Here is a 23,496-nt window from a genome sequence, read left to right on the forward strand (position 1 = left end):
GTATGTAGTGGGGTGTTGCTATATAGTAAGTAGTGGGGTGGGGTGTTGCTATATAGTAAGTAGTGGGGTGGGGTGTTGCTATATAGTAAGTAGTGGGGTGGGGTGTTGCTATATAGTAAGTAGTGGGGTGGGATATTGTTATCTAGTAAGTAGTGGGGTGTTGCTATATAGTAAGTAGTGGGGTGGGATATTGTTATCTAGTAAGTAGTGGGGTGGGGTGTTGTTATATAGTAGGTAGTGGGGTGGGGTGTTGCTATATAGTAAGTAGTGGGGTGGGATATTGTTATCTTGTAAGTAGTGGGGTGGGGTGTTGCTATATAGTAAGTGGTGGGGTGGGGTGTTGTTATATAGTAAGTAGTGGGGTGGGGTGGTGTTATATAGTAAGTAGTGGGGTGGGGTGTTGCTATATAGTAAATAGTGGGGTGGGGTGTTGCTATATAGTAAGTAGTGGGGTGGGGTGTTGCTATATAGTAAGTAGTGGGGTGGGGTGTTGCAATATAGTAAATAGTGGGTTGTTGCTATATAGTAAGTAGTGGGGTGGGGTGTTGCTGTATAGTAAGTAGTGGGGTGGGATATTGTTATCTAGTATGTAGTGGGGTGTTGCTATATAGTAAGTAGTGGGGTGGGATATTGTTATCTAGTAAGTAGTGGGGTGGGGTGTTGTTATATAGTAGGGTAGTGGGGTGGGGTGTTGCTATATAGTAAGTAGTGGGGTGGGATATTGTTATCTTGTAAGTAGTGGGGTGGGGTGTTGTTATATAATAAGTAGTGGGGTGGGGTGGTGTTATATAGTAAGTAGTGGGGTGGGGTGTTGCTATATAGTAAGTAGTGGGGTGGGGTGTTGCTATTTAGTAAGTAGTGGGGTGGGGTGTTGCTATATAGTAAGTAGTGGGGTGGGGTGTTGCTATATAGTAAGTGGTGGGGTGGGGTGTTGTTATATAGTAAGTAGTGGGTGGGATATTGTTATCTAGTAAGTAGTGGGGTGGGGTGGTGCTATATAGTAAGTAGTGGGGTGGGGTGGTGTTATATAGTAAGTAGTGGGGTGGGGTGTTGCTATATAGTAAGTAGTGGGGTGGGATATTGTTATCTAGTAAGTAGTGGGGTGGGATATTGTTATCTAGTAAGTAGTGGGGTGGGGTGTTGCTATATAGTAAGTGGTGGGGTGGTGTTATATTGTAAGTAGTGGGGTGGGATATTGTTATCTAGTAAGTAGTGGGGTGTTGCTATATAGTAAGTAGTGGGGTGGGGTGTTGTTATATAGTAAGTAGTGGGGTGGGATATTGTTATCTAGTAAGTAGTGGGGTGTTGCTATATAGTAAGTAGTGGGGTGGGATATAGTTATCTAGTAAGTAGTGGGGTGGGTTGTTGCTATATAGTAAGTAGTGGGGTGGGGTGTTGCTATATAGTAAGTAGTGGTTAGGGGTGTTGCTATATAGTAAGTAGTGGGTTGGGGTGTTGCTATATAGTAAGAAGTTGGGTGAGGTGTTGCTATATAGTAAGCAGTGGGTTGGGGTGTTGCTATATAGTAAGAAGTGGGGTGGGGTGTTGCTATATAGTAAGTGGTGGGGTGGGGTGTTGCTATATAGTAAGTAGTGGGGTGAGGTGTTGTTATATAGTAAGTAGTGGGGTGGGGTGTTGCTATATAGTAAGTAGTGGGGTGGGGTGTTGCTATATAGTAAGTAGTGGGGTGAGGTGTTGTTATATAGTAAGTAGTGGGGTGGGGTGTTGCTATATAGTAAGTAGTGGGGTGGGGTGTTGCTATATAGTAAGAAGTGGGGTGGGGTGTTGCTATATAGTAAGTAGTGGGGTGGGGTGTTGTTATATAGTAAGTAGTGGGGTGGGGTGTTGCTATATAGTAAGTAGTGGGGTGGGGTGTTGCTATATAGTAAGTAGTGGGGTGGGGTGTTGCCATATAATAAGTAGTGGGGTGGGGTGTTGTTATATAATAAGTAGTGGGGTGGGGTGTTGTTATATAATACGTAGTGGGGTGGGATGTTGCAATATAGTAAGTAGTGGGGTGGGGTGTTGCTATATAGTAAGTGGTGGGGTGGGGTGTTGTTATATAGTAAGTAGTGGGGTGGGGTGGTGTTATATAGTAAGTAGTGGGGTGGGGTGTTGCTATATAGTAAGTAGTGGGGTGGGGTGTGGCTATATAGTAAGTAGTGGGTTGTTGCTATATAGTAAGAAGTGGGGTGGGGTGTTGCTATATAGTAAGTAGTGGGGTGGGGTGTTGTTATATAGTAAGAAGTGGGGTGGGGTGTTGCTATATAGTAAGTAGTGGGGTGGGGTGTTGCTATATAGTAAGTAGTGGGACGGGGTGTTGCTATATAGTAAGTAGTGGGGTGGGGTGTTGCTATATAGTAAGTAGTGGGGTGGGGTGTTGCCATATAATAAGTAGTGGGGTGGGGTGTTGTTATATAATAAGTAGTGGGGTGGGGTGTTGTTATATAGTAAGTAGTGGGGTGGGGTGTTGCTATATAGTAAGTAGTGGGGTGGGGTGTTGCCATATAATAAGTAGTGGGGTGGGGTGTTGTTATATAATAAGTAGTGGGGTGGGGTGTTGCTATATAGTAAGTAGTGGGATGGGGTGTTGCTATATAGTAAGTAGTGGGGTGGGGTGTTGCTATATAGTAAGTAGTGGGGTGGGGTGTTGCCATATAATAAGTAGTGGGGTGGGGTGTTGTTATATAATAAGTAGTGGGGTGGGGTGTTGTTATATAATAAGTAGTGGGGTGGGGTGTTGTTATATAATACGTAGTGGGGTGGGATGTTGCAATATAGTAAGTAGTGGGGTGGGGTGTTGCTATATAGTAAGTGGTGGGGTGGGGTGTTGTTATATAGTAAGTAGTGGGGTGGGGTGGTGTTATATAGTAAGTAGTGGGGTGGGGTGTTGCTATATAGTAAGTAGTGGGGTGGGGTGTTGCTATATAGTAAGTAGTGGGGTGGGGTGTTGTTATATAGTAAGTAGTGGGGTGGGGTGTTGCTATATAGTAAGTAGTGGGGTGGGGTGTTGCTATATAGTAAGTAGTGGCGTGGGGTGTTGTTATATAGCAAGTAGTGGGGTGGGGTGTTGCTATATAGTAAGTAGTGGGGTGGGGTGTTGTTATATAATAAGTAGTGGGGTGGGGTGTTGTTATATAATAACTAGTGGGGTGGGGTGTTGTTATATAATAAGTAGTGGGGTGGGGTGTTGTTATATAATAAGTAGTGGGCTGGGGTGTTGTTATATAATACGTAGTGGGGTGGGATGTTGCAATATAGTAAGTAGTGGGGTGGGGTGTTGCTATATAGTAAGTGGTGGGGTGGGGTGTTGTTATATAGTAAGTAGTGGGTTGGGGTGGTGTTATATAGTAAGTAGTGGGGTGGGGTGTTGCTATATAGTAAGTAGTGGGGTGGGGTGTTGCTATATAGTAAGTAGTGGGGTGGGGTGTTGCAATATAGTAAATAGTGGGTTGTTGCTATATAGTAAGTAGTGGGGTGGGGTGTTGCTGTATAGTAAGTAGTGGGGTGGGATATTGTTATCTAGTATGTAGTGGGGTGTTGCTATATAGTAAGTAGTGGGGTGGGATATTGTTATCTAGTAAGTAGTGGGGTGGGGTGTTGTTATATAGTAGGGTAGTGGGGTGGGGTGTTGCTATATAGTAAGTAGTGGGGTGGGATATTGTTATCTTGTAAGTAGTGGGGTGGGGTGTTGTTATATAATAAGTAGTGGGGTGGGGTGGTGTTATATAGTAAGTAGTGGGGTGGGGTGTTGCTATATAGTAAGTAGTGGGGTGGGGTGTTGCTATTTAGTAAGTAGTGGGGTGGGGTGTTGCTATATAGTAAGTAGTGGGGTGGGGTGTTGCTATATAGTAAGTGGTGGGGTGGGGTGTTGTTATATAGTAAGTAGTGGGTGGGATATTGTTATCTAGTAAGTAGTGGGGTGGGGTGGTGCTATATAGTAAGTAGTGGGGTGGGGTGGTGTTATATAGTAAGTAGTGGGGTGGGGTGTTGCTATATAGTAAGTAGTGGGGTGGGATATTGTTATCTAGTAAGTAGTGGGGTGGGATATTGTTATCTAGTAAGTAGTGGGGTGGGATATTGTTATCTAGTAAGTAGTGGGGTGGGGTGTTGCTATATAGTAAGTGGTGGGGTGGTGTTATATTGTAAGTAGTGGGGTGGGATATTGTTATCTAGTAAGTAGTGGGGTGTTGCTATATAGTAAGTAGTGGGGTGGGGTGTTGTTATATAGTAAGTAGTGGGGTGGGATATTGTTATCTAGTAAGTAGTGGGGTGTTGCTATATAGTAAGTAGTGGGGTGGGATATAGTTATCTAGTAAGTAGTGGGGTGGGTTGTTGCTATATAGTAAGTAGTGGGGTGGGGTGTTGCTATATAGTAAGTAGTGGTGTGGGGTGTTGCTATATAGTAAGTGGTGGGGTGGGGTGTTGCTATATAGTAAGTGGTGGGGTGGGGTGTTGTTATATAGTAAGTAGTGGGGTGGGATATTGTTATCTAGTAAGTAGTGGGGTGGGGTGTTGCTATATAGTAAGTAGTGGGGTGGGGTGTTGCTATATAGTAAGTGGTGGGGTGGGGTGTTGTTATATAGTAAGTAGTGGGGTGGGATATTGTTATCTAGTAAGTAGTGGGGTGGGGTGGTGCTATATAGTAAGTAGTGGGGTGGGGTGGTGTTATATAGTAAGTAGTGGGGTGGGGTGTTGTTATATAATAAGTAGTGGGGTGGGGTGTTGTTATATAGTAAGTAGTGGGGTGGGGTGTTGCTATATAGTAAGTAGTGGGGTGGGGTGTTGTTATGTAGTAAGTAGTGATGTGGGGTGTTGTTATATAATAAGTAGTGGGGTGGGGTGTTGCTATATAGTAAGTAGTGGGGTGGGGTGTTGCAATATAGTAAATAGTGGGTTGTTGCTATATAGTAAGTAGTGGGGTGGGGTGTTGCTGTATAGTAAGTAGTGGGGTGGGATATTGTTATCTAGTATGTAGTGGGGTGTTGCTATATAGTAAGTAGTGGGGTGGGGTGTTGCTATATAGTAAGTAGTGGGGTGGGGTGTTGCTATATAGTAAGTAGTGGGGTGGGGTGTTGCTATATAGTAAGTAGTGGGGTGGGATATTGTTATCTAGTAAGTAGTGGGGTGTTGCTATATAGTAAGTAGTGGGGTGGGATATTGTTATCTAGTAAGTAGTGGGGTGGGGTGTTGTTATATAGTAGGTAGTGGGGTGGGGTGTTGCTATATAGTAAGTAGTGGGGTGGGATATTGTTATCTTGTAAGTAGTGGGGTGGGGTGTTGCTATATAGTAAGTGGTGGGGTGGGGTGTTGTTATATAGTAAGTAGTGGGGTGGGGTGGTGTTATATAGTAAGTAGTGGGGTGGGGTGTTGCTATATAGTAAATAGTGGGGTGGGGTGTTGCTATATAGTAAGTAGTGGGGTGGGGTGTTGCTATATAGTAAGTAGTGGGGTGGGGTGTTGCAATATAGTAAATAGTGGGTTGTTGCTATATAGTAAGTAGTGGGGTGGGGTGTTGCTGTATAGTAAGTAGTGGGGTGGGATATTGTTATCTAGTATGTAGTGGGGTGTTGCTATATAGTAAGTAGTGGGGTGGGATATTGTTATCTAGTAAGTAGTGGGGTGGGGTGTTGTTATATAGTAGGGTAGTGGGGTGGGGTGTTGCTATATAGTAAGTAGTGGGGTGGGATATTGTTATCTTGTAAGTAGTGGGGTGGGGTGTTGTTATATAATAAGTAGTGGGGTGGGGTGGTGTTATATAGTAAGTAGTGGGGTGGGGTGTTGCTATATAGTAAGTAGTGGGGTGGGGTGTTGCTATTTAGTAAGTAGTGGGGTGGGGTGTTGCTATATAGTAAGTAGTGGGGTGGGGTGTTGCTATATAGTAAGTGGTGGGGTGGGGTGTTGTTATATAGTAAGTAGTGGGTGGGATATTGTTATCTAGTAAGTAGTGGGGTGGGGTGGTGCTATATAGTAAGTAGTGGGGTGGGGTGGTGTTATATAGTAAGTAGTGGGGTGGGGTGTTGCTATATAGTAAGTAGTGGGGTGGGATATTGTTATCTAGTAAGTAGTGGGGTGGGATATTGTTATCTAGTAAGTAGTGGGGTGGGGTGTTGCTATATAGTAAGTGGTGGGGTGGTGTTATATTGTAAGTAGTGGGGTGGGATATTGTTATCTAGTAAGTAGTGGGGTGTTGCTATATAGTAAGTAGTGGGGTGGGGTGTTGTTATATAGTAAGTAGTGGGGTGGGATATTGTTATCTAGTAAGTAGTGGGGTGTTGCTATATAGTAAGTAGTGGGGTGGGATATAGTTATCTAGTAAGTAGTGGGGTGGGTTGTTGCTATATAGTAAGTAGTGGGGTGGGGTGTTGCTATATAGTAAGTAGTGGTGTGGGGTGTTGCTATATAGTAAGTGGTGGGGTGGGGTGTTGCTATATAGTAAGTGGTGGGGTGGGGTGTTGTTATATAGTAAGTAGTGGGGTGGGATATTGTTATCTAGTAAGTAGTGGGGTGGGGTGTTGCTATATAGTAAGTAGTGGGGTGGGGTGTTGCTATATAGTAAGTGGTGGGGTGGGGTGTTGTTATATAGTAAGTAGTGGGGTGGGATATTGTTATCTAGTAAGTAGTGGGGTGGGGTGGTGCTATATAGTAAGTAGTGGGGTGGGGTGGTGTTATATAGTAAGTAGTGGGGTGGGGTGTTGTTATATAATAAGTAGTGGGGTGGGGTGTTGTTATATAGTAAGTAGTGGGGTGGGGTGTTGCTATATAGTAAGTAGTGGGGTGGGGTGTTGTTATGTAGTAAGTAGTGATGTGGGGTGTTGTTATATAATAAGTAGTGGGGTGGGGTGTTGTTATATAATAAGTAGTGGGGTGGGATGTTGCAATATAGTAATTAGTGGGGTGGGGTGTTGCTATATAGTAAGTGGTGGGGTGGGGTGTTGTTATATAGTAAGTAGTGGGGTGGGGTGGTGTTATATAGTAAGTAGTGGGGTGGGGTGTTGCTATATAGTAAGTAGTGGGGTGGGGTGTTGCAATATAGTAAATAGTGGGTTGTTGCTATATAGTAAGTAGTGGGGTGGGGTGTTGCTGTATAGTAAGTAGTGGGGTGGGATATTGTTATCTAGTATGTAGTGGGGTGTTGCTATATAGTAAGTAGTGGGGTGGGGTGTTGCTATATAGTAAGTAGTGGGGTGGGGTGTTGCTATATAGTAAGTAGTGGGGTGGGGTGTTGCTATATAGTAAGTAGTGGGGTGGGATATTGTTATCTAGTAAGTAGTGGGGTGTTGCTATATAGTAAGTAGTGGGGTGGGATATTGTTATCTAGTAAGTAGTGGGGTGGGGTGTTGTTATATAGTAGGTAGTGGGGTGGGGTGTTGCTATATAGTAAGTAGTGGGGTGGGATATTGTTATCTTGTAAGTAGTGGGGTGGGGTGTTGCTATATAGTAAGTGGTGGGGTGGGGTGTTGTTATATAGTAAGTAGTGGGGTGGGGTGGTGTTATATAGTAAGTAGTGGGGTGGGGTGTTGCTATATAGTAAATAGTGGGGTGGGGTGTTGCTATATAGTAAGTAGTGGGGTGGAGTGTTGCTATATAGTAAGTAGTGGGGTGGGGTGGGGTGTTGCTATATAGTAAGTGGTGGGGTGGGGTGTTTTTATATAGTAAGTAGTGGGGTGGGATATTGTTATCTAGTAAGTAGTGGGGTGGTGTGGTGCTATATAGTAAGTAGTGGGGTGGGGTGGTGTTATATAGTAAGTAGTGGGGTGGGGTGTTGCTATATAGTAAGTGGTGGGGTGGGGTGTTGTTATATAGTAAGTAGTGGGTGGGATATTGTTATCTAGTAAGTAGTGGGGTGGGGTGGTGCTATATAGTAAGTAGTGGGGTGGGGTGTTGCTATATAGTAAGTAGTGGGGTGGGATATTGTTATCTAGTAAGTAGTGGGGTGGGGTGTTGCTATATAGTAAGTAGTGGGGTGGGGTGTTGCTATATAGTAAGTGGTGGGGTGGTGTTATATTGTAAGTAGTGGGGTGGGATATTGTTATCTAGTAAGTAGTGGGGTGTTGCTATATAGTAAGTAGTGGGGTGTGGTGTTGTTATATAGTGAGTAGTGGGGTGGGATATTGTTATCTAGTAAGTAGTGGGGTGTTGCTATATAGTAAGTAGTGGGGTGGGGTTTTGCTATATAGTAAGTAGTGGGGTGGGATATCGTTATCTAGTAAGGAGTGGGGTGTTGCTATATAGTAAGTAGTGGGGTGGGATATAGTTATCTAGTAAGTAGTGGGGTGGGTTGTTGCTATATAGTAAGTAGTGGGGTGGGGTGTTGCTATATAGTAAGTAGTGGGGTGGGGTGTTGCTATATAGTAAGTGGTGGGGTGGGGTGTTGTTATATAGTAAGTAGTGGGGTGGGATATTGTTATCTAGTAAGTAGTGGGGTGGGGTGTTGCTATATAGTAAGTAGTGGGGTGGGGTGTTGCTATATAGTAAGTGGTGGGGTGGGGTGTTGTTATATAGTAAGTAGTGGGGTGGGATATTGTTATCTAGTAAGTAGTGGGGTGGGGTGGTGCTATATAGTAAGTAGTGGGGTGGGGTGTTGTTATATAATAAGTAGTGGGGTGGGGTGTTGCTATATAGTAAGTGGTGGGGTGGGGTGTTGTTATATAGTAAGTAGTGGGTGGGATATTGTTATCTAGTAAGTAGTGGGGTGGGTGGTGCTATATAGTAAGTAGTGGGGTGGGGTGTTGCTATATAGTAAGTAGTGGGGTGGGATATTGTTATCTAGTAAGTAGTGGGGTGGGATATTGTTATCTAGTAAGTAGTGGGGTGGGGTGTTGCTATATAGTAAGTAGTGGGGTGGGGTGTTGCTATATAGTAAGTGGTGGGGTGGTGTTATATTGTAAGTAGTGGGGTGGGATATTGTTATCTAGTAAGTAGTGGGGTGTTGCTATATAGTAAGTAGTGGGGTGTGGTGTTGTTATATAGTGAGTAGTGGGGTGGGATATTGTTATCTAGTAAGTAGTGGGGTGTTGCTATATAGTAAGTAGTGGGGTGGGGTTTTGCTATATAGTAAGTAGTGGGGTGGGATATCGTTATCTAGTAAGGAGTGGGGTGTTGCTATATAGTAAGTAGTGGGGTGGGATATAGTTATCTAGTAAGTAGTGGGGTGGGTTGTTGCTATATAGTAAGTAGTGGGGTGGGGTGTTGCTATATAGTAAGTAGTGGGGTGGGGTGTTGCTATATAGTAAGTGGTGGGGTGGGGTGTTGTTATATAGTAAGTAGTGGGGTGGGATATTGTTATCTAGTAAGTAGTGGGGTGGGGTGTTGCTATATAGTAAGTAGTGGGGTGGGGTGTTGCTATATAGTAAGTGGTGGGGTGGGGTGTTGTTATATAGTAAGTAGTGGGGTGGGATATTGTTATCTAGTAAGTAGTGGGGTGGGGTGGTGCTATATAGTAAGTAGTGGGGTGGGGTGGTGTTATATAGTAAGTAGTGGGGTGGGGTGTTGCTATATAGTAAGTAGTGGGGTGGGGTGTTGCAATATAGTAAATAGTGGGTTGTTGCTATATAGTAAGTAGTGGGGTGGGGTGTTGCTATATAGTAAGTAGTGGGTTGGGGTGTTGTTATATAATAAGTAGTGGGGTGGGGTGTTGTTATATAGTAAGTAGTGGGGTGGGGTGTTGCTATATAGTAAGTAGTGGGGTGGGGTGTTGTTATATAGTAAGTAGTGATGTGGGGTGTTGTTATATAATAAGTAGTGGGGTGGGGTGTTGTTATATAATAAGTAGTGGGGTGGGATGTTGCAATATAGTAATTAGTGGGGTGGGGTGTTGCTATATAGTAAGTGGTGGGGTGGGGTGTTGTTATATAGTAAGTAGTGGGGTGGGGTGGTGTTATATAGTAAGTAGTGGGGTGGGGTGTTGCTATATAGTAAGTAGTGGGGTGGGGTGTTGCAATATAGTAAATAGTGGGTTGTTGCTATATAGTAAGTAGTGGGGTGGGGTGTTGCTGTATAGTAAGTAGTGGGGTGGGATATTGTTATCTAGTATGTAGTGGGGTGTTGCTATATAGTAAGTAGTGGGGTGGGGTGTTGCTATATAGTAAGTAGTGGGGTGGGGTGTTGCTATATAGTAAGTAGTGGGGTGGGGTGTTGCTATATAGTAAGTAGTGGGGTGGGATATTGTTATCTAGTAAGTAGTGGGGTGTTGCTATATAGTAAGTAGTGGGGTGGGATATTGTTATCTAGTAAGTAGTGGGGTGGGGTGTTGTTATATAGTAGGTAGTGGGGTGGGGTGTTGCTATATAGTAAGTAGTGGGGTGGGATATTGTTATCTTGTAAGTAGTGGGGTGGGGTGTTGCTATATAGTAAGTGGTGGGGTGGGGTGTTGTTATATAGTAAGTAGTGGGGTGGGGTGGTGTTATATAGTAAGTAGTGGGGTGGGGTGTTGCTATATAGTAAGTAGTGGGGTGGGGTGTTGCTATATAGTAAGTAGTGGGGTGGGGTGTTGCTATATAGTAAGTAGTGGGGTGGGGTGGGGTGTTGCTATATAGTAAGTGGTGGGGTGGGGTGTTGTTATATAGTAAGTAGTGGGGTGGGATATTGTTATCTAGTAAGTAGTGGGGTGGGGTGATGCTATATAGTAAGTAGTGGGGTGGGGTGGTGTTATATAGTAAGTAGTGGGGTGGGGTGTTGCTATATAGTAAGTAGTGGGGTGGGATATTGTTATCTAGTAAGTAGTGGGGTGGGATATTGTTATCTAGTAAGTAGTGGGGTGGGGTGTTGCTATATAGTAAGTAGTGGGGTGGGGTGTTGCTATATAGTAAGTGGTGGGATGGTGTTATATTGTAAGTAGTGGTGTGGGGTGTTGTTATATAGTAAGTAGTGGGGGTGGGATATTGTTATCTAGTAAGTAGTGGGGTGTTGCTATATAGTAAGTAGTGGGGTGGGGTTTTGCTATATAGTAAGTAGTGGGGTGGGATATTGTTATCTAGTAAGGAGTGGGGTGTTGCTATATAGTAAGTAGTGGGGTGGGATATTGTTATCTTGTAAGTAGTGGGGTGGGGTGTTGCTATATAGTAAGTGGTGGGGTGGGGTGTTGTTATATAGTAAGTAGTGGGGTGGGGTGGTGTTATATAGTAAGTAGTGGGGTGGGGTGTTGCTATATAGTAAGTAGTGGGTTGTTGCTATATAGTAAGTAGTGGGGTGGGGTGTTGCTATATAGTAAGTAGTGGGTTGTTGCTATATAGTAAGTAGTGGGGTGGGGTGTTGCTATATAGTAAGTAGTGGGGTGGGGTGTTGCTATATAGTAAGTGGTGGGGTGGGGTGTTGTTATATAGTAAGTAGTGGGGTGGGATATTGTTATCTAGTAAGTAGTGGGGTGGGGTGGTGCTATATAGTAAGTAGTGGGGTGGGGTGTTGCTATATAGTAAGTAGTGGGGTGGGGTGTTGCTGTATAGTAAGTAGTGGGTGGGATATTGTTATCTAGTAAGTAGTGGGGTGGGGTGTTGTTATCTAGTAAGTAGTTGGGTGGGGTGGTGCTATATAGTAAGTAGTGGGGTGGGGTGGTGTTATATAGTAAGTAGTGGGGTGGGGTGTTGCTATATAGTAAGTGGTGGGGTGGTGTTATATTGTAAGTAGTGGGGTGGGATATTGTTATCTAGTAAGTAGTGGGGTGTTGCTATATAGTAAGTAGTGGGGTGGGGTGTTGTTATACAGTAAGTAGTGGGGTGGGATATTGTTATCTAGTAAGTAGTGGGGTGTTGCTATATAGTAAGTAGTGGGGTTGGGTTTTGCTATATAGTAAGTAGTGGGGTGGGATATTGTTATCTAGTAAGTAGTGGGGTGTTGCTATATAGTAAGTAGTGGGGTGGGATATTGTTATCTAGTAAGTAGTGGGGTGGGGTGTTGTTATATAGTAAGTAGTTGGGTGGGGTGTTGCTATATAGTAAGTAGTGGGGTGGGATATTGTTATCTTGTAAGTAGTGGGGTGGGGTGTTGCTATATAGTAAGTAGTGGGTTGGGGTGTTGCTATATAGTAAGTAGTGGGTTGGGGTGTTGCTATATAGTAAGTAGTGGGGTGGGGTGTTGCTATATAGTAAGTAGTGGGGTGGGGTGTTGCTATATAGTAAGTAGTGGGATGGGATATTGTTATCTAGTAAGTAGTGGGGTGGGGTGTTGCTATATAGTAAGTAGTGGGGTGGGATATTGTTATATAGTAAGTAGTGGGGTGGGGTGTACCTGGTATGTCCCCTGTAGTGTTCCCACCAGTAATGTGACCTCCTCCAGCACAGACATGTCGTGCTGCAGGTCCTGGAGTTCCTGGTAAAGCCGTGGAGGACCCAGGATCACTTTCCCTGTGGTCAACACACAACACAGCCTGTCACACTACAGTGCACACATCAACAGGTTACACCAGTTAACATGTCACACACATCAATGCTCCTGAAGACATCATGAATCATCTCAAGGTCAAACAACAATCCCCAAATGGAACTGCATTTCGAAACTTTCCTGAACTACAATAACTAGTGGAAGTGATAAAGAAAACGTGCACTTGTTGAAACTCTCGTTCCACTAAGAAAGGAGTTCAATGTGTGATGGATCGATCACCACCGTTATTTGTTGAACAGTCTGAATGATGTCGGGAGTCTGAATGCATAACTAAAAAGCAGATAGAGAGAGGCCATTTGGAGCTATATGATGCCCTTTTCCCAAACAAAAGGAATGCAGGTGTCTCATTAGATGTGAGATTCACCAATCGATTTTGAAGCACACTCTTTAAAGTCTACCTCTCCAACCTCAGGGAATCAATAGCTCTACCTCTCACTGCCATCCTCCCTCCCTAATGCCCTGGTCCACATCTCTACACAAGGCTCCAGGAGCACAACACAATTCAATGTTGCAGCAAGATGTAGCTGTAGCCTTGTCCTGTGCTGTCATCACAACCACATAATCAAGTAGCAGTCCGGCTTTGGCACAAGGCAGGTAACTGAAGCATGGCCCTTTGTGGGAATCTAGTGGCTGTGTAAAGCCAGGGGGTGGCTGTGTGGCTGTATCGACAAATAGTCAGAGAGTGGAGAGAGGCAGGTATTGTTCTCTTAAGAGAGCCTTTGTAACCTTTAAGCCTTTAGTGCAGAGGAGGCTGGCGAGCGGAGCTATAGGAGGACGGGCTCATTGTAATGGCTGGAATGGAATAAATGGAACGGTATCGAACGCAACTATATGGAAACCACGTTGAACTCCGCTCCATTCATTCCATTCCAGCCATTACAATGAGCCCATCCTCCTGTAACTACTCCCACCAGCCTTCACTGATTTAATGGGATCTCTCACATGGACGGGCATAGACATCTGACATCTGTGAGACACGATCAATAGCAGACACATCTGAATATAAAGAGGTGTGCCTGCCGCGAGTCTCTGTAAACAATGGCTTCCCTGTAGCTGTGGGGCTTTGGGATTCGCTGGCACACAGGTCCGCTGTGTCCCCGCCTGCCTAGAGTTGGCCCCAGCCCCAGAGGTGAATGTGCTGAGTTGTAATCCAGCGTAATCCCGTTGGTGTGGCGGGATTGGTTTTCACACTCAGACACGGTCAATCACACTGGCCGCCAGGCACGAAGCAGCAAGGCAGGGCTGAGCCCACAGGGGCCCCTGCCCTTCCTCCCAGAGGCAGCCGCTTCATGTAACAACAGCCAGCAGGAATCTTCATCCTCAGCATATAGTCCAGCTGGTGCTGCATCCAGCTCTGGGAACTAACCTGAGGGAATTTACAGCAGCCACTGCTTCCAAATCCCCAATATATCAAATCTGCACCAAAGCCATAGACTAATCCCCATCCAAACCTGGACACCAGCTCACTGCATGTAGATGAAGCATAGATTCAGTGTAGCATTGCTGTGCATTGCAGTCTCGTGTCAGTATCAGTATAAAAAACTCTGTAATGGTGGCAGGGAGAAGGTAAGCCTGTGTGTGGGTACATGGGGATGGCACAAGACCAGACACAGTGGGGATACAAAACAGTTCCCAGAAGGCCAGCCTTCTCCATCAATAAGGAAGGGCATCAGGGCCTGCAGGAGATGAAAAATGAGCCCATTTCTCGCCAAGCCGTGGGAGTGTGGGATTTAGGCCGGACCCCCCCCCCCCCCCACAGGGGACAGGTAACTATAAATAGATGTGGAGCGAAAGAGAGCGAGAGAGCAAAATAGCAAGTGAAAGAGCGAGCGAAAGAGAGAGAATCTGAAGTCAAATGTCTACTGATGATCTGGTACTTCTGTCCCCAACCAAGGAGGGCCTACAGCAGCACCTAGATCCTCTGCACAGATTCTGTCAGACCTGGGCCCTGACAGTAAATCTCAGTAAGACAAAAATAATGGTGTTCCAAAAATGGTCCAGTTGCCAGGACCACAAATACAAATTCCATCTAGTCACAGTTGCCCTAGTGCACACAAAAAACAATACATACCTTGGCCTAAACATCAGCGCCACCGGTAACTTCCACAAAGCTGTGAACGATCTGAGAGACAATGCAAGAAGGGCCTTCTATGCCTTCTAAAGGAGCATAAAATTTGAAATACCAATTAAGATCTGAGTAAAAATACTTGAATCAGTTATAGAACACATTGCCCTTTATGGTTGTGAGGTCTGGGGTCTGCTCACCAACCAAGGATTCACAAGATGGGACAAACACCAAATAATTCATGCAGAGCAGAATAAGTCCGATTCCCGCTAATTATCAAAATCCAGAAAAGAGCTGTTAAATTCTACAACCACCTAAAAAGAAGCGATTCCAAAACCTTCCATAACAAAGCGATCACCTACAGAGAAATGACCCTGGAGAAGAGTCCCCTAAGCAAGCTGGTCTGTTCACAAACACAAACAGACCCCACAGAGCCCCAGGACAGCAACACAATTAATGCCAAATAATGAGAAAACCAAAAGATAATTACTTGACACATTGGAAAGAATTAACAAAAAAACTGCACAAACTAGAATGCTGTTTGGCAGAATGCCTGACCACTGTGACTGACCCAAAATGAAAGAACGTTTTGACTATGTACAGACTCAGGGAGCATAGCTTTGCTATTCATAAAGGTCGCTGTAGGCCGACCTGGCTCTCAAGAGAAGACAGGCTATGTGCACTCTGCCCGCAAAATGAGGTAGAAACTGAGCTGCACTTGCCAAATGTATGACCATATTAAAGACACATATTTCTCTCAGATTACACAGACCCACAAAGAATTAGAAAAACAAATCCAATTTTGATAAACTCCCATATCTATTGGGTGAAATACTACAGTGTGCCATCACAGCAGCAAGATTTGTGACCTGTTGCTACAAGAAAAGGGCAACCACTGAAGAACAAACACCATTGTAAATACAACCCGTACTTATGTTTATTTATTTTCCTTTTTTTACTTTAACTATTTGCACATCGTTACAACACTGTATATAGACATAATATGACATTTGAAATGTTTTGGAACTTGTGTGAGTGTAACATTTACTGTTCACTTTTTATTGTTTATTTCACTTTTATTTATCTATTTCATTTGCTTTGGCAACGTAAACATATGTTTCCCATGCCAATAAAGCCCCTTGAATTGAAATTGAATTGAGAGAGAGCGAGAGAGAGAGACAGAGAAAGAGAGAGAGGAGAGAGCGAGAGAAGGGGGTGATAGACCCTTTAATGTCAACTTAAATCATCCCACAGCGATGCAGTAAACTTTTAAGACTTTAAGGCTTAATCTTCAGAGAATCTAAACCTAATCTTGGCATCCCTGTTAAACTGTTGCTGTTCACTGAGCGTGACACGGTCAGACGCTGCTGTAAAAGGCGCCATTAATATTTAAAGGCCGTTCCATTACATCATGATAAGGCTTTGTATCTCCTCCTTCCCATAGCACATTTATCAGTGATCTCTCCACCAATCTGTACGCACAACAGAGTTTTGTGAGGGGTGAAAAAAGGCCTGTTTCGCCATTAGATTCCTATCTAGTGCTGCTGCTTCTCTAATTGGAGCTGGAGAGGAAGGGAATAATCTCTGCAGATTGATGACACCACTCTAGATATGTTTGTGGTCTATCAGAGAGTGAAATGAGACTGTGGAGGGTGCAGCTCTGTTTTCCCACTGTATCTCTCGCAGATAAAAACAGCCCAGGCAAATGGAACCAAGTGACCATCATCGCTATTCTTTTCACAAACACATCCTCAATCAGAGTGACAGCGCTGCGTCACCAGAATTCACTGGGATAGTTCACAGTAGCAAACAGATTAGAAGGCTGTGCTGAGTCAGACCATGGGGCTGAGACTAGGAGTCTGGCCAAGTGATGAGATTAGCTGGACTACAGGGATAGAGAGGCGATGGATGGATCACTCAGTAGGTTTACCAACCTGGGGGACAGGCACTGCCAGGGTGCTTGGCACCTCCATGTTGGAACAGGGTCTCCTTGGCCTGGGAGGCCTCCTGACCCACCTCCACTACCTGGACCTGCAGCAGGGGGGCACTCCACTTCATGGTGTACTTAGGACCAACAGGTACTAGGCTGCTGATATCAAGGGGCCCCCTGGTGGTTGAAAAGAGAAGAAAACAAGCAAACAAGTCAACGCTTCTCCCAGCATCCCTCTCTTCCTAACAGCAGGACTAATCCCAAACCACCAACAGGAGGAGAACTGAGGTATAGCTCCTTATATTGTCACATAAAGAGCTGAGAAGCTGAATTAGAATCCTTCTGATCAGCTGTGTTCACGGCAGACAGCGGGACCCCCGGCTATGAGCAGAGTTAATTTCATATTCATATATTCCTGTAATCACGCATACAATCAACGTTATGATCACGTTGTCAAAATTCTAGAGGGCAGACAAAGTCAACTTCAGGGGAATCAAGTTGAACGAAACATGGGGTGATAACTACTTTGAAGGCTGAACAAGAGAGCTTTGAGGTATGAACGTCTCAAACAGGAGCTTTGTAAATGGAGGAAAATATTTGCTGTTTACCTTTAGCTCTGAGACGATGTGAACAATGGTGCTGTCATAGAGGATAAATTGTAGAGGGACCAAGAAGTATTTTATGTCAGTGATCTAGGACTCTTGTTGCTCTAGTTAAGCTGCCTGCAGTTTGTTTAAAGCTGATAAAGCTCCTGTTCCTCCAGATAGTGCTAGAGAACGCCTATTAGCTATTGCTCTTTGCTATGCAGTTTGCCTAAATATATCCCTGTAAAGCTTTGTAGGCTGAGCCTTGTGGTGCTGCTGCTGTGGAGCTGGGAAGGTGTTTGTGTATTCAGACTGTAGAGCTGTTTAGCAGAACTCACTCTACTCTACAGAGACACCACTTACTTGACGTTGATGTTGGCACAGATGAGGATATCGTTGAAGAGGAAGACTTTGCGCTCCTTAGACTTCAGGACCTGGCCTCGCTCCCCATACACCGTCTCAATCAGTGTCTCACAAAGCACCAGAGACCCCTGGTCTGAGATCAGTTGCTAAAGGGGCAGAGCAATCAGGACACTGTCTCAAAAGGCACATCACAAATGGCAAATTCTCCAGGGTTTCAGTTCAATTGCTAAGGAGCACAACAGGCAGCCTAAAGACTGGTTAAGTGAGTGTCTCATTTGGGATCAGTGTCAGATCAAGGGAGATTTGTCCAGTCAGTGCACACAGAATACATTCACATGCGACCTGTCAGTCAGGGCAGGTGTTTTGTGTGCCTGTTTTGCATGTTATTTTGGCATTAATACGTGTCACATATTAGTATACAAACAATGTAAAAAAAAGAATGTATAGATTATTGACTTAATAAAGCAGAATACAAACATAGTCTCTTTTTTGCTTTCTTGAGTATGAGAGCTCTAAAATGCAGGTGTTTCAGCCTAGCTCAGTGCTTTCTGTGGTGGTGGGGCAGCCAGTGGAATATGTGGAGCGTAGGGGTTGGTAATGTTCTCTAGTTGCACCGTGATTGGCTCAGTGTTCTGTCACACATGGGGACACTTCGTCAACGCAAAATTTAAAGGTAGAGCTCGACAATTCTAGCCACTTGGGTGCTGCCATAGAGTTACGTTAGAAGTGCCCATCCAAGTAGGCTCAAAGTCATTGGTCACAGATAAAATTACATCAAATCAAGGTACAGTGAGGGAAAAAAGTATTTCATCCCCTGCTGATTTTGTACGTTTGCCCACTGACAAAGAAATGATCAGTCTATAATTTTAATGGTAGGTTTATTTGAACAGTAAGAGACAGAATAACAACAAAAAAATCCTGAAAAACACAGGTCAAAAATGTTATAAAATGATTTGCATTTTAATGAGGGAAATAAGTATTTCTCTCAATCAGAAAGATTTCTGGCTCCCAGGTCTCTTTTATACAGGCAACGAGCTGAGATTAGGAGCACACTCTTAAAGGGAGTGCTCCTAATCTCAGTTTGTTACCTGTATAAAAGACACCTGTCCACAGAAGCAATCAATCATATTCCAAACTCTCCACCATGGCCAAGACCAAAGAGCTCTCCAAGGATGTCAGGGTCAAGATTGTAGACCTACACAAGGCTGGAATGGGCTACAAGACTATCGCCAAGCAGCTTGGTGAAAAGGTGACAACAGTTGGTGCGATTATTCGCAAATGGAAGAAACACAAAAGAACTGTCAATCTCCCTCGGCCTGGGGCTCCATGCAAGATATCACCTCGTGGAGTTGCAATGATCATGAGAACGGTGAGGAATCAGCCCAGAACTACACGGGAGGATCTTGTCAATGATCTCAAGGCAGCTGGGACCATAGTCACCAAGAAAACAATTGGTAACACACTACGCCGTCAAGGACTGAAATCCTGCATCGCCCGCAAGGTCCCCCTGCTCAAGAAAGCACATATACATGCCTGTCTGACGTTTGCCAATGAACATCTGAATGATTCAGAGGACAACTGGGTGAAAGTGTTGTGGTCAGATGAAACCAAAATGGAGCTCTTTGGGATCAACTCAACTCGCTGTGTTTGGAGGAGGAGGAATGCTGCCTATGACCCCAAAAACAGCATCCCCACCGTCAAACATGGAGGTGGAAACATTATGCTTTGGGGGTGATTTTCTGCTAAGGGGACAGGACAACTTCACCGCATCAAAGGGACGATGGACGGGGCCATGTACCGTCAAATCCTGGGTGAGAACCTCCTTCCCTCAGCCAGGGCATTGAAAATGGGTCGTGGATGGGTATTCCAGCATGACAATGACCCAAAACACACGGCCAAGGCAACAAAGGAGTGGCTCAAGAAGGAGAAGATGGAGTGGCCTAGCCAGTCTCCAGACCTTAATCCCATAGAAAATCTGTGGAGGGAGCTGAAGGTTCGAGTTGCCAAACGTCAGCCTCGAAACCTTAATGACATGGAGAAGATCTGCAAAGAGGAGTTGGACAAAATCCCTCCTGAGATGTGTGCGAACCTGGTGGCCAACTACAAGAAACGTCTGACCTCTGTGATTGCCAACAAGGGTTTTGCCAGCAAGTACTAAGTCATGTTTTGCAGAGGGGTCAAATACTTATTTCCCTCATTAAAATGCAAATCATTTTATAACATTTTTGACATGCGTTTTTCTGGATTTTTTTGTTGTTATTCTGTCTCTCACTGTTCAAATAAACCTACCATTAAAATTATAGACTGATCATTTCTTTGTCAGTGGGCAAACGTACAAAATCAGCAGGGGATCAAATACTTTTTCCCCTTACTGTACATCTACAGTAGCTCTGGACTGATCATGTCAACATCATACTTTCAAAATCTTAGCAAGCTAGCAGTCATCATCATGAAGTCGACAATCTATCGGCAAATCCTTTTCAATCCTTGTCATATGAAGATAAAAAATTCGGAGAAATTATAGATAAAACGTATCGGTGCTCAATGGACATAAACATTATACAACAAGTTGAAAATCCCAAATTCAACAATGAGTGGTTTGGAAGGAATCAGTGGTTAACTGCAAGCATTGCAAAGCAATCACTAGCCTGCTATTCAGTGGAGTGGGTGTGTGGTCCCATGTCTAGGTTTAAGGGTCTCTTTTCCAAGCTTAAAAGGATAAACAATCCAGCATGACTTCTGCCAAACTCAAAACAACTGTAAACTCGTAACTGGGAAATCTTAAAAAACGAGGTCCGACTGGGAAAATACGTTTTGAACGGTCATCTAACTCGGAATTGCAAGTCGAGAACTCGGGTCTCTTTCTAGAGCTCCGACCTGAAGATCACAGACATCATGACTCAAACTTGTTTTTTGTAGAGTTCAGAAGTTCACCAGCACCATAAATCCAGAGAATGGCAGACTTTGATGACAAAATTTTCCCTCGAAGGACCGCCGTGCCACCTTCCTGTTCAAGTGAGCACAGCACAACAAGGTGAGTCAAAAAATGTATTGTATGCTGCTGCATAAATTATGTAAAATGCTAGGAAGATATGTACTGTATACTACTGTAGCTAAGAAAGTAATACTAAGTGTATGTTGTGTAGTAAGCTGTTAGTAGTCCATGTGCCTCAATCATTTGGTCCCTTTTTGGCTCATCATTTCCCCTACTGTTCTGACTTGGTAGTGCACAGGTAGCCTATAGCCTGTTTTAGAGAAATGTAGTCATTGAATATTGTAAGAGCTTCATTGTCTGCTTATATGCCCCCTTTATTTATCCTATGGTTCTGACTTGGTGTACAGGGAGAATACTGTAAGAACGGCCCATGTTCTGAATTCTGGCGCTGTACATTTCAGAAGTGCTGAAAAAAATTGTTATATTGACTACGTCCATCCTAGCTCGATCATTAATATCTTAATCGAAATTACGGACTGCTTCTTATCGTCAACTTATTCCATAGTTTGTACATCACAGATGTCAGTAGAAACCACATTTGTTTAAGCAAGTCAGCCATATCAGTGTTGTTTTTTTAAAGGAAGTAAATGAGGCTGTTTCGCTGCCAGACAAGGCTCCTCTGGTAGCCAGGTGTAGCAGTGGTAAGGTGTTGGGACTGTTTGTTGGGACATTGCTGTTGGAACAGCTTTATGTAGGCCCTAACAGTTTGTTGGCACCGTTTGGCACCGTTATAGAGCAATTAATGTATTGTTTAGTGTTGGGGGTTTTTCCCCACCAAGATTTACATGCTAAAATCGCCACTATATACACACAGACACATGAAAATATCCACAGAAATGTCTTTGTATACTGCAGTATGTGAGAACACACAAGACATACTTTTCCTAAGGTACATATGGCAAGGGTAATCTGATTGAAAGCATTACTTGGTTCAGTCATTTTTTATGTACAGCTGAATCAATACAGTCAGTTTTATGTATTCTAAAACAATCTTCTGAAAAAAAGAGTCATTACAACTACAGTAAAACAAAAGACTGAACTAACGGTAAAGTACAAATATGCAGCTCAGATAGTGTCCCACTCTGATGTTTCTGTTTGTTCGATAGAAACACCATTTTTATGAATAATAATAATCTGTGTTTTGTCCATTTTACAACGCACAGTGCTCTACATCCCATCACATCTCACAAAATGGATTGTTATATCTGTGGAGAATCAGTAGCTGTGCTTGGCTTTTGTTCAGATGGCTTGGGAAATGAGTCATTAGTCAAACAGTAGCCTGTCTTCTATGATCACAGAACTACAGCACCCTCCAGAGGCAGAGAGACGTAAGTCATGGAAGGCCCCTCTGAAAAGTCCCAAGTGTCAACAGTGTGTATGCATGTGTGACTGTTTTGTGTGAGTGTGTGTCTGAGATATAGACTGAAACGGAAACCTCAGCCTGTTCCCACTCACAGTGTTATCTCCCATATTCCACTGACTTAGATACTTAGTGACAAATAATTAATATTTCATTGGATGTTATGGGATAATGGAAGAGAACTGCTTCCTATTGAAATTCTGCAGTCTCACCGCAGTAAATGGAATTCTGTGTGGAGCTGACGAGATTGGCCAAATCAGCTCATCTCAGGGCTCTGGAAAATTCACCACCATGGACCAATAGAAAGAAAGAGAGAGGGAGGCACAGAGGGAGGGAGGGAGGGAGGGAGGGAGGGAGGGAGGGAGGGAGGGAGGGAGGGAGGGAGGGAGGGAGGGAGGGAGGGAGGGAGGGAGGGAGGGAGGGAGGGAGGGAGGGAGGGAGGGAGGGAGGGAGGGAGATGATGGGCTCCAGGTGGGGACAAAGAGAGGGAGGAAGAGGGAGAAAGTGAGCAAGAGAAAGAGAGGGAGAGGGAAGAAAATAATAGCAGAAGAAAAGGAGGGGGGAAATGATAGGGAGAAGGACAAGGAGAAACGGGGAGATATAGCTTCCAATTAAATGTCTCATTTACCCCTTAATTCCTCTTATTCAAAAATGCATTTGTTCAGATTTGCAGTGTCTGGACTGTAATTCCAGTGTGGTAATGGAGAAGAAACGCCGTGGTGTTTAGATACTGTTCAGGGGCCATAATGGACATAATATCTGGGCAAAGATTTTTCAAAAATAAAATGCTTTCCTAGACTAATGTTTGGGAAAGTAATGTAAGTGATGGCTATATATGCTAATGCATAGGTGTTTGGCTCATGCTGATAACACAGAGGAGGTAGAGGAAGGGCTCTGGGGTTGAGCCACACAGTAAGCAGGTTGATTACTCTGTGTGCGTGCGTGTGTATGTGTCAGTGTCGGTTTGTGTGTGCCGGTGTGTGCTTGTGTCGGGGGGTGCGTGTGCGTGCATGTGCTTGCGTACATATGTATTGCAGTGTTTCTGTCACCTTGCTGAGCGAGCGGTCGCTGACACTGCGTGCTAGCTGCTGAGTCTCAGCTATTTGGTTGGCCACACGCTTCTGTTCATTCAGCTTCTCGGCCAGCATTTCTAGTTCAGTCAGAGCCAGCTGCAGAGGCAGGCAGTCTACGTGACCCTTAGGTGTGTTCTTCAGCATGTCCTGACAGAGAAACAGTGAAGAGAGAAACAAACACTAAATAAAGTGAAGAGGTGTTGGTTTGTGTGTAAGTGTGTGTGTGCATTGTTTTCTGTGTTTTTACGGCCCAGAGCCTAGTAAGCACATTGTTCTCATTTTCATATTTCTTTTAAAAATCCAAGTATTTATTGAGTTCATCCCAGATCTGTGTGTGTGTCTGGCTTACCTGCAACTGTGTGTGCTTGTGGACCTGCATAAATAAGGCCTTGTATTCTGTGTGTGAGTCCCAAAAGAGTTTCAGTGCTTTGAGTTTAGTTCCCTGTGTAATATATGGTTTAACACAGACACTCCCTCTCCAGGGTGCTGAGTTTGAGGGAAGAGGAAAATGCCTCATTCACATTCACAACTTATCTTTTGAAGTCATGGATAATCAACCCCTACTTATGGATAGAATGAGGTACTGCAGTTCCAGTACGCAAGTTGAAATCAAAATCTTTCCACACACAATGTTGAGACAGGAAACGTAAAGGAAGACAAAGAAGCCTACTGCATTAAAAGCTTATATGGTTAGACTAGCTAGGTAGAACCATGCATGGTGTTATACCGTATCTCATGTATTTATCCG

General features: G+C 44.2%; 1 protein-coding gene across 1 annotated transcript in view; it reads right to left on the reverse strand.

Moving 5' to 3' along the window:
• LOC106582977 (rho guanine nucleotide exchange factor 10-like protein) overlaps positions 1–23,496 on the reverse strand; it is a 140,841-nt gene that overhangs the window by 107,088 nt on the left and 10,257 nt on the right. The window contains 4 exon segments of the mRNA XM_082967444.1: positions 12,226–12,341; positions 16,378–16,550; positions 17,321–17,466; positions 22,725–22,895. Coding sequence (XP_082823570.1) covers positions 12,226–12,341; positions 16,378–16,550; positions 17,321–17,466; positions 22,725–22,895 — 606 coding nt within the window.

This window comes from Salmo salar, chromosome 22 (genome assembly GCF_965601325.2).
Source record: "Salmo salar chromosome 22, fSalSal1, whole genome shotgun sequence".
NCBI classification, from domain to species: Eukaryota; Metazoa; Chordata; class Actinopteri; order Salmoniformes; family Salmonidae; genus Salmo; species Salmo salar.